The 12,254-nt window shown below is 32.9% G+C and overlaps 1 protein-coding gene across 1 annotated transcript; it reads left to right on the top strand.

Moving 5' to 3' along the window:
- Positions 1-6,004: 6,004 nt before the first annotated feature.
- LOC118046586 (uncharacterized) lies at positions 6,005-9,985 on the top strand. Its single transcript, XM_035055559.2, has 7 exons — positions 6,005-6,265; positions 6,487-6,604; positions 6,941-7,029; positions 7,166-7,212; positions 7,338-7,426; positions 7,990-8,123; positions 8,852-9,985. The coding sequence occupies exons 1-7, from the start codon at positions 6,155-6,157 to the stop codon at positions 9,545-9,547; spliced, it is 1,284 nt and encodes a 427-aa protein (XP_034911450.1). The 5' UTR covers positions 6,005-6,154; the 3' UTR covers positions 9,548-9,985.
- Positions 9,986-12,254: the final 2,269 nt, after the last annotated feature.

The raw sequence follows: 12,254 nt of genomic DNA on the forward strand, positions 1-12,254 counted from the left end.
TTTTGATATTTTAGTTTTCATCATTATTTTTTATTTTTTATTTTTATTTTTGATCCTTTTATATTTTATTTATTTTTTATTTAGTCCTTCAATTTTAATTTGTCATGTATTATATTTTCCAATACAGTCCTTGTTCTTTTGATTTTTTATTTTTTCCCCCGACTCATTTGTAAAAAATTTATTGGTTTTTAATATTATCATTTGATTCAAGTTTATAGTCTATTATTTTTTCTAATTTGATCCTCGTATTTTTTTTTTTTTTCTTGTTGAAGTTATTTTTCTTTTCAATTTAACCCTTCAATTAAGAATTTCCTCTATTTTATTTTGATTTTCACCCTTGTTTGTCTAATCTTGAATCTTTTTGTGCAATTGATTTTTCCTCTTATAATTTCACCATTCAACATTTGATTTGTTAAAAATTAGGCTTCATGGCTTCTCCATTTACGATTTTTCTTGTCTAATAATTCAGGTCACTGATTTAAAAAATTAAAGCAAATTGACATTTTTTAAACTTATTTTCTTCTTTTTTTGATTCTTCAGCATCATTTGTTTTTATAAGATTGGCTTTGCGGGTTTCTTCAGTTTTTTTTCTATCAGATTATTCTAATTTCATGATCTGGATAATGAATTTTATGAGTTAGCCCGAGTTTGCTCGCCCATTATTACTTAGTTAATATGTCTATTATATTATCTCGAGTTGAATAAGGCTAATTTTTCAATCAATTTTTTTCATTTAATTTTGTACTTTTCATTTTTTTAATGTAAAAAAAACATGTTAGAAAAGCTTTTATATTCATATTTTTTGCTTGAAAAAATAAACTATAGTGAAACACGGGTTAAACAATTAGTCAACAAAACACTAAAAGAGATGACGGTTTCTCCATGCACTACCTCATTAAGTATTATCCATTTCAATAGTGCTTTGAAATTTTATTTTTGGATGTTTAATCTTCATTTCACCAGTTGATTAAGAATATTATTTTATAATTTATTTTAAATAAATTTATTTTAGCCTCATAATCCGGATTACAATTTTAATAGATTAATATGATTTATGTTTTTAACTAAAATTTTATGAGGATTTTTTCAGTCTTATTATTTTTGTCTTGAGTTTAATAGGTTATTATGAGTTGATTGATGTTATATTTTAATGATATTTTTTTAAAATTAAAATTAAAATTATAACCAGTGGCAAAATCACGGATTAAATAGCTAGCATGATCTCCGTTTGTTGTTTCGTTTCCTGAATATTTTCTGCGGAAGGGACATCAGGGGTCAGAACGTGTTTTCATGTTCGGGCATTGCAAATTTCAAAACCAAAATAATGCTCTCACACTCACGCACTCCCTCTACTGTAGTTGATTTGAATAAAGACCCCGTACTGTTTCTGTGCATTGATTTGCATCCTCCGTAAGATGAAAACAATGAAAAACTTTTAAAAGACCCTTTCTATAATTTTTCATACACTTAACACACATCTCTGCATTAACATTTAAAATCAAGGAATTGCCTCCATTTATGCCCAAATAGCCCAACAATCTCTATAGTTACACACACATATATATACACACATTCATCCCTCTTCAAACCAGTTAATTCATAGCCAAATTAGCTGTCTAAAATTCTTCCCAAGTGAGTATTCGTGAGCACGTAAGGGTCAGTTCAATGGTGTTTTTATTACTTTTAAGGATGATTTGAGATGTTAATTAAGTGCTCACCTGAGCAACACACGAAAGATAGGTGAAAGTGGACATAAAGGATTTATTATTTCTTTTTGCAAAGTAACAACGGGGGTTTGTGGTCTTTATCCAAACTGTCTACAAGTTCAGGGAATGGATGCTATAATTTTCTTGTTTTAAAGAAAATAATAATACCCTATGCATATATAATTAATTTTATTAGAAAATCCCCACTTCGTTCGGCCTAGGAAACAAACAGGACCCGTCCATTGTCCGTGCTGTCCAGATCAAACATAACAGAGGACAAAAAGCCCGTAGCAATAAATCTGGCTAATGGCCATTCTTATTATATATTTGCTGACATCGTAGAACGGTTTATAAATGTGTTCCAAATGGTTTTTTTTTTATTAAATTTTAGATTATTTTTATTTTGAATTTTTTATTTATATTTTTGTATTATTTTGATATGTGGATGTTAAAAATAAATTTTTTAAAAAATAAAAAATTATTATTTTAATATATATATATATATATATATAATATTTTACAAAACAATCATTACACTTTATAAAAATCATCGTAAAAGGGTATTGAAGCGGACAAAGAAAGAGAAGGTAGAAGCCAGAGAGGGAAGCACTGTTGTGTAACATGTCGTTTGAATTTAAAAGGTGCAATGATTCATCCATGATAAAAACGTAACTATATTAGTTGGGGTCGTGAGGGAGGGAGGGGATGGCGTTTCAAAATTTGAAATCCCACAGAAAGTAGGTGAATGAAAAACAAGGATTAAGGAAGAAACTTTAGGACAATAGGGCCACGTGGGATGGGTATGAAGGCAACAAAATCATATCCCAAAGTCATCATGCCCCATGTAGCCAACCACACACGTACTTTAATATGCAAACACAACTGGTTTATTTACTTTAAAATAATGGGAGAGAAAAAGGCCTTAATTAGGTGGTAGGGAGGGAGCAGTGGAATCTCTCCCATATTTGAATGAATGTAGACAAACGACAACGAAACAAATCTCTCACTAAACAACACTTTGATATTTAATTAGCACCATAAAGCTTACACCTCACTTTGGAAAGGCCAATTTACCAGCCTAAACTACGCTTTGGCTATCTTAAGCCCCACATCCCCCCCACCCTCCTCCTCTGTTTAAGACGACTGCTTGCTTTTTCTTGTGGAATCGCATGTTTCAACAGCTAGCTAGTTCCTTTCTTTCCTTTTTTTTTTTTTTTTTAGTAGAAACTCTTGTAATGTAACGACAAGGACTAATTTTGGGTAATTAAGTTAGATAACGTCAGTGGCGGAGCCACATAGTATATTAAGGGGGCAATTGCCCCCTTAATTGTTTTTGAATAATAGTTTTGAATAATAGGTATTAATTTAATTATTTTAAATTAATTAAAAATTATATTATTTTTAATTGAATTAATAAAGATATGGAATTAAATTTTTTCATGAGATGAATAAGCAAACATTTTAATTGTTGTTAGTGAATAAAGATTGATATTTGCAAAATTAAAGATTGGTTTTTTTTTTTTTTTAAATAAATTATTTTTTTGTTTTTAAAAATGATTTATCATGATAAATTTAAACTATCAATGTTGATCCATATCCATGCATTATATACAGCATGTTATATGGTAACGGGTGTTTGAAATAAGTTTTGATGAATTAATGTGTATTTTATCATGAATTTCATATGAAAGATTTATAATTATTATGTAACTGAACTTAATTTTATTATTATGCAAATTTTAAAAAAATGATTAAAATGTAAATTTTTTTTTATGTTAAAAGTATTTTAAAATTAATTTTACTTTATATGAGTTAGTATATTTATTTCGAATTAATTTTTTATACATATTCATATAATATATTTGCCCTCTCATTTAAAATATTCTAGCTCCGTCACTGGCTAACGTCGCCCTCCCTTGTCAAACCTTTTATTTTATGCATGCACTCGCTCGGACTAATAAAATAAAACCATGCCGTTTTATGCATGTAGGATATCAGAAATTTAGTATGGAGGGTTAATAAACTGAGTGCTTTCTTCATGTTTTGTTGTTTCATATGTTCAGTACTTCTCATTTGCATTTAACTCCGCAATCATATCTGTATCTAAGGGTTTTAATCTCTTGTTTAGGTCTTATTGTTGATATTGTTGTGATGTATATTCCACCATTTAGGTAGCTAGGACCTGAAGGAAAGGTGCCGATGTAGATTTTGTTTCCACAACAATATATTAAAGGTGCATTTGAAATTGTTTCAAATGTTTAGGTCTTTTTTTTTCCTTTAGTACCTGCCAGGTTGCTTCTTGAGCAATTTATTGATTGCATGTTAGAGAATAATCATCATCTATATATATATCAAGATTCGTGGCATAATTTTTATTCTATTATTTTTATTAAATGGAAGAAAGATCATCATCTTCATTCGCTCTATGTTAATTCTTGGAGTTGAAATAAAAGCTTGATCAAACACCAACATGGGCAATTGCTAGTGTTTGTGCCGTTTTTATCATCATTTCTGTTCTCTTGGAAAAAAATTCTTCACAAGATTGGAATAATAAGTTTTCATGTGCCCGTGTAAATGTTGTTTTTAATGCTTTTCTTTAAAAAAATTTATTGTAGAAAGTTGATGTTCTTAATATTATTTATTTTTATTATAAATTGAAAATCACTGACAGAATTGCCGATTATTTTTTTTGTCTCTTCAGCTATTCCATCTGTATCTCTATAAATTCTTAGTCGGTATTTTTAAATATTGACAAAATTGCTGCATGAATGACAATCTCTAACAAGCAACATGTTGACAATAGAATTTCATCGGAAAATTCGTTGGCATTTAAATTGCTGATATAACTCTGGCCCGAGAAAATACCCCGTGTATGTTTTTGTTTGTTTTTTTCTAGTAGTGTAACATGTTTTTTTAATATATCAGGTAAAAAAGATTATAGACTTGGAGAATTTTCAGGATTTAGTACTTGTCTTGAGCTAGAGGCAAAATGTAGAGAATTAATTAGGTCTACGCCGTAACAGAAACGGACTTAGCTATTGTTTCATTAATTTGTTGCTATTTATGGACGACAAATATCAAGGTTTTGACTTGTGGAATTATGTGCTTAATTAATTACTTGCATTGGATTGTATAATAAATCTTGGACTCGACGCCTCGTCGTGTCTGGCCACTTAAATAACAGCTCGGTCAATTCCATCTTACAAATATCAAATTTGTTCGATGTATATCTTTATTAATAAGAACTGCATAAAACCTTCACGAACATCATACAAACATCGCTTGAACGCAACACACAATTATTCGCAAAAGAAAAAACAACAAGTAGTTTGCATCTCTCGCAACAAAAAACACAGCACAAGGTTAAACGTCCGATTCTGTGGAGGACAAAAGCATGGCAATTTCTACACTGCAATAGTTCAAAGAGGACACCCCCCCCCCTATAATGATAAGGAAGCAATATTTTTCTTGTCTCCGATCAACGACAATAGCCCGTCAATCAATACTACCACTTGCTCGTCCTTTCAAAATAACAGGCCAAATTGCCACGTCTGATTTATCGCTAAAACAACAAAACATATCCCTCACTTTCTTTCCTTGTTTTCTGCCGAACAATGCTGGATAAATGCATGCCCTCTACACTCGAAAAAGAGAGAAGAAATTAAACAGAACTAAGCTGTTCTATTACCCCAGAAGTGGCAAGTTTGTGCCAACAATAATGTTCTCCATGGACCAAAAACATGCATCCAACCACTGGAACTATAGCATGCATGATGCACGCCATAGTCGGCAAAGAAATATCATTGATCTAGACCTCCTATTATTCCGAAATATCCTCTCACGGGAGTCCTTTGATCTCACTAGAGTCCATAGCTAAAAAAAACTACCAAAAGTTATGAAAACAACAGTATCGTACTTGTGTTTCATTAACTACACTGCACCTTTCCTCAAATTTGCTCTTACATTTCTTTTTCCAAGTAGCATGCAGTCAATTCCCCATAAAAGAACTCTTCAAGGGACCTATATAATAAAGAGATACCGATATTTTACTCAATCAAGTGTGAAATTAAATGCATGTCCTAAAAGGAATAAAGCTGGGGTACTAGACAAAGAAAGAGTAGTGATAATGAGAATATTAAAGGATGGTGGCGGTGACGTTTTCCGTTGCGAATCGCTATCAAAATCATAATGAATAAACGGAATAAAATAACACCCGTAATAATTTTTTTCTCACTTAAAATGCATAACGGCGTTATCTGCTATCGTTTGCTATATATAGGCCTCTAAGTCCCTCACCCTCCTTATTCAAAGTTGCCAGTTTCTAGTTCTACCTTAACAACTCTCTCTCTCTCTCTCTCTCTCACTGCAAGTGCAAATTTTTAATGGTAGCGTGAAGCAGAAGTTTGGTATATTGGTGTGTCTTTTGATCTCACATTGTTTTTCTAGAAATGGGCAAGAAAGAACAGCAACATCAACCACAGAAAGATCACAAAGACAATGATAGAGGTGAAGCTGTTCTCGAGCTTCTAAGAAAACATGCTCCACTCACTGTTAAACAGGTGGGTTTCAGTTATTTCACTGTTTTATGCTTCTATTCCTGCGTTTAAACCAAGTGATATTTCACTGTTTACACTGGACTTTTTTCTACAGTACTGAGATCAAGTTTGTTTCTTGATTTTCTTTTTTCAAGCGTATCATTTTGTTGTACTTGATCTGCGGAGATCTCTCTACGGATCACTGTAAATTAACATCTCTGATATATGACACTATTAATTGACAGGAGAAGTTCTGCAACAATGCTTGTGTGGAGAGGTTTCTAAGAGCAAAAGGTGATAATGTGAAGAAAGCTGCTAAGCACTTAAGGGCCTGCCTTTCTTGGAGAGAGAGTATAGGCACTGGTACTATAACCCTCCATTTCTTTTCTCATCTTCTTCTATTCCTTCAAAAAGTTTTCTCTATTTGTCTGCTAATACTCTCTTTTCTACAAGCATATTTGCTTTTTGTTTCGTTATGCCAGTGGAATCTTGCTTTTCTCTGTTTAATTAGTTGAATGTTTGAGCGTTAAAGTAAATACCCTTGTAATTATTGATTCCACTTATATTTCAAAATAAAGAACATAAATTTTGTCACCGTTCAATTTTTTTTTCTTTTTTTTTTGCACAACAGAAAATTTGTCATCGTTCAATTTTTTTTTCTTGTTTTTTTGCACCTAATTCTTGGTTTTGAATGTACAGAGAATTTGATAGCGGATGAGTTCTCAGCTGAGCTTGCTGAAGGAGTTGCTTATGTTGCTGGTCATGATGAAGAATCCAGACCTGTTATGGTGATTTTCAACTCCCCATCTCTCCCACTTTAATAACTCTTTTTTTCTCTTCAAGAAAATAATGTAAAGAGTGAAGAAGCTTGGACAAATTAATTAATAATTAATAAGTTATATTTTTTTGGCACTTTTGTTGTAGATTTTTCGAATCAAGCAAGATTACCAAAAGTTCCATTCACAAAAACTGTGAGTATATCTAACTAAAAACAAAAAAACATACACAGCACTTCTTTTTCTTGGTTTTAGTGTAAAATTTGAATTAGCTTATTTATTTTATTTCTCGTCTTTTTTTTTTGTTTAAAAAATATTAGGTTCACTCGGTTGCTAGTGTTTACACTGGAGGTGGCAATAGGGACCATGCCAAAAAACACGGAACAATTTGTTCTCCTCTTTGATGCAAGTAAGTAGTAGTAGCAGCAGCATCAACTATTTACCAAGCTTTGATTTATTTGTTTTTGATCGACCAAACTTTGAAAATTGAGAAGGCACTTTTGTTGGGGGTGCACGCCGGTAAAGCAGGAAGCTAAGTTCATTAATGAGACCCCAGGCACTCAGATATGTCGGAGAACCGGCAGAGATCTGATATATTCTCAGACAATGTCCGGTCTGCCCCTGAAGTGTCACCTTCATGGTTGCACTATTGGTCAGTTTTTGTAGGGGTATTATCGGGAATTGAAGCCTGTCACGTTATATACTCTCCTAGAAGTGGTCAATTTTGCACTCTGACTTCCTTAAATGTCTTGATCCTCACACAGATGGTACCCAGGATTCTCCTTTTTTGCATCGGCAAATGCCAGCACCATTATTAAATATAATTCCCTGCAATGCTCAGGCTTTAATATATTTAATAGTCATAATAATTGACTGTTCACATTTACGCTTTTTTTTTTTTTGTCAAGAAAAAACACGACTCCCTCATATGTGCTAATGAATGTGCATGTTTTTTTACCCCCAAATGTACAGGCTTTTTCAGGTCAGCATCGGCTTTTATGAATTTATTGCTCGGAACTCTGAAAATTGTGGCTGAGTACTACCCAGGCAGGCTTTACAAGGCTTTTGTAATCGACCCGCCTTCTCTCTTCTCTTATTTATGGAAGGTAAAAATTCAAAAAATCTTGTTGTGTTATGTTTTATGTGTGTGCACGTTTTGGCCGAAATATACACTGTTCTTCCCCCCATTGTTTCTTATTTCATGTTTAATACTATTTGATAAGAAGAAAAAAGGAGAGTATAATACTGTTTAACCTGCTGGATCTGGCAGTAGTGTTTGACCAACTTGTCCTGTGCCTTTCTAGTTACATGGGCCACCAAGCTTAAGTCAAATCTCCTACAACTTTTCAGTACACAAGCTAGTTTTCACACCTGTTTTTCTACCGTTAACTGCGACCTTAATTCATTTTTGTAACTGCTGCGTAAAGAAAGACGAGACGGATAAAAATTCAATTTTAGAGGTTAAAAATATATTATTTTAATATATTTTTAAATATAAAATAAGTAATTGCCATTATATTCTTGCACTTATTATATATATATATATATATATATATGCAACTTTTTAAAACTAATTATATGAACGTTCGAACTACCTGATGTTATAACTTATTGGCATTTAACTAAAAACATTAATTTTTAACTTTAGCATTGAGATGGGGTAAGTTAGAAATGAACAATATAGTTAATTAGGAATTGTGACCTTTATCTATCCCTAATGGTATTTCTATGTGAATTTGAAAACACAGACTACAATTAGGTGCAACTAGTATTGACTAAGAGTGACCTTACTTTAAATTTCCACAAAAGCGTGACTATACTGTCATGGTTGCAGGGTGTCCGTCCTTTTGTTGAGCTGTCAACGGCCACGATGGTGGTATCATCACTAGACTTTGAAGAATCACTGGAGTTCAATGACTTTTCCTCCTACCCTCGAGCCTCCTCCCTCCGATTGGATGCTTCGTCTGTCAAGTCAACGGCTAAGATTGGCTCATGCTCTTCCTCTAGATTTTCCTTCACCGTGTCCCACCATTTTGACTCCCTCAAGCCTTGGCACCTAACTTTGACTGACACGTCGGCATCAAAAGTAGGACCAACAAACCTCTCTTCTCTGGGCCCGGCCCTCATCTCTCCCCTCAACGCTAGATCCTTTTCTTTTGCATCACCAGTTGCCAGAACCCCACGTGGCAGCATGAACGGTGGCAGCTACACTCGGCTAGCCCAGAAAAGTCTCTTCCCATCAACCCCGTTGCCACAGCGTGTCACCACGAGTGACACACTCAAAATCTCTCAACCGCGGACCCCACGCCCCTCGTTCCTCCAATCACCTGCCTTGTTTTTCAAGAAGGAGTGCCACGTCAGCAAGGCAGACAGGTCTCGAGAATCGTTCGTGCCATTTTTGAAGTTTTATAGGAGGCCGTACGATGAGATGATTTATAGGTCAAAGATGCGGCCTCCACTCGGTGGACTCATATCCATTGTCTCACCTCACATCAAACGGCGCCACATGTCAGTATCTCAACGGTTTTAAACATCGCGAAAAAGGCAAAAAAGCAAGGAGAAGAAAAGAGAGTACATAGGCCTCCCACCACCACTACTTTTGCATTTAACTATTATGTGTCAAAAGGTCAATGGCAAATGACACTAATACAAATAATTTGATTAATTATTTTTTTTCCAAGTTAATTACGGTGCATCGATTGACCCAAGTTAAAAGAAGAGACTACGTACGAGGTGGGGTATCAAATCTTGTGCACCATGTCTAATTTTGAGCTTTGTGGCCTAGCAAATTAATTCTATATATCTATATATATATTACGAAGTCTTGGGAGTTTGGGTGGTTAAGCATGGGAAGGAGATAGCGTGGTCGAAACGGTGAACATTATTGCACTGGAAATTGTATGTCACTGTACGGTGAAGCCTAGCATGCTGGAAAAAAGAAATAAATATATATACTCTACCAAGAAAACCATGCAAGCGTTGAAAAAACTCTCTCTCTCTCTCTCTCTCTCTCTCTATATATATATATATATATATATATATATATATATAAATGAGAATCTAGGAATTGTTTTTTGGGTTGGACTTTGTTTAGTTATTATAATTTTGAAAACTTTCATCACGGATTCTTTCTTTGTTTAGCTAGTCAGTTTTGCATTGTTTAATTATGTGATTGGTTTCAACGATGGCAGAGTTGGTGGTAGGAATGTGTGTCGTGCTTTGTTTTTTGAGAAGTCAAACTCAAGATGGAGCTTATGTTTCTTGTTAGATAGCGTGGATTTAGAGAGAAGTAGCAGTGCGTGTCTTGGGAATTGAACTTAACTTGACAAAGCATATTATGCTCGTACATATGTATATGTTTTGGGATATGGAGTTTGTCATGTAATCTTTGTCGTTGAGGTCTCAAGGGTTCTCTTTACTTAGAAGTGACGTTAGAAAGAGACTTGGAGTCTTTCTAATTGGATTCTAATTAATTTCTCTTCACTTCTCCCCATTTTGTTCTTGTTTTTAAGCTTGAGAACAGGTTGGATGTGGACAAATTGGAGGCAGGGTGCTCAGGGCAGTGTTGTGTTTTTGGAGTTTATTATTTGTCCTTCTGGGATTTCAAAGTGTCCCTTTCCTTTGTCTCTTAGGGTTCACAGAAGCAGTAGCCGGTGTGAAGGATAGGCCAGAGATTTTAGCACCCTTATGAGGGATTTTGTTTCTGAGCGTATGATATTGTATATACAAAGAAGACAGTCCAAAAAAGAATTTAGCACAATATCATCATCAATTGGGATTATTATGGTCATTGTCTTGGTCCTATCCCATGTGGAATTTGGGCAGTATAAATAGGTTTCTTGTACTCTTTTTTTATCACCTCTTTTCTTTTTTGTTTTCTTTTTTTGTGGGGTGGGGTGTTTTTTCAACCATATATATAGTTGCTGTGGGATGGTGCGTTAGAACTACGAGGAGATGAGGCAAACTTTGAGGTAAATTTCATAAATTATATATATAACGCTTCACACCACCGTCCACATTTTTTTTTCTAAAAAAAAAAAAAAACATTTATTACTAAATATACAGACAAAGGATTGCTGATATAAATGTAATCTCTAGTACGAACTGGTGGAGATCGGAAAGTAACGGACGTGACTGCCAATATGTCCCTCTGTCCACCCTGCTCACTTGTTTTTTGCACAGGGTGATATGAATTAACCACTAAAATGGGCTGGCAGGCTTTAGAGAGCAGAATGCAGTGCAAGTCACATGAGCCCAATTAGAGAAAATCAAAGCCCATTTGTACTGGAATGGTTAAATTAACAAAAAAAAAAAAGAAAGAAGGGGAAATACTGTAGCATTTCTATTGTTTATCCTTTCACAGTTCTTTGTAGATTGTAATAATGTATTTTTTTTTAAAAAAAATTCATCCTCAATTTTTTTTTTATGTGATTGGCCTATTTTGAATCCAGATTTGAACCCAATTGCATGCTTTTTTTGGAAAGGAATGGTTGAATTGAAAAAAATATAATTAAAATAAAAAATACAGGTAATATAAAAGATAATTTTTAAATTTTTTTTGAAAAATTCATTTTCTTTGTTTATTTTTTTAGCTATTAAATGATTAGTTCCTATAATTTTTTTAAAAAAATTTGGTACCAAATTTTATTTATTTTATTTTTTAGTTTTTTTTTTTTTTAAAAAAAAAAGTGAAATCACTCGCTTTTGGTTTAGAAAGAGAACATTGCTATTCCAGCCATACTGATAGCCTAGTTCTATAAGTTCCAAATGACACGTTGTCTATTGAGGAAGAAGGGCAAACAATATGTTGTCCTCCTATTGAATTAAGAAAAAATATAAATGCCATTGCACAAATCTTTTCTTGATAGGTCAATCGTTTGGCCTTGTTTTTTTTTTTAAAAAAATATTTTTTTTATTTATAATTTATTTAATACCTCTTATCTATGATTTTTTTTCTTTTTTATCCTTTCTTAAATAAGTGATTATTTTCTAATTATATTGGATGTGTTTAATTCTTTAGAAGATTGATATGATTTATCTGTAACTTTTTTTTTATATATTTTTGCAAGGATTAAATATTTATTTTTTATAATATTTTTAATATTTGCATTCTTGCATAGTATTTTTTTTTCCTTTTATTTTATTCAATAACTTTTATATATGTATCGATTTCTATTACAAATAGATTTTAATAAATAAATTCATTTAACACAACTAATTAAATCACCTGTATTGTG

The sequence above is a fragment of the Populus alba genome, chromosome 10 (genome assembly GCF_005239225.2).
Source record: "Populus alba chromosome 10, ASM523922v2, whole genome shotgun sequence".
Classification (NCBI taxonomy): domain Eukaryota; kingdom Viridiplantae; phylum Streptophyta; class Magnoliopsida; order Malpighiales; family Salicaceae; genus Populus; species Populus alba.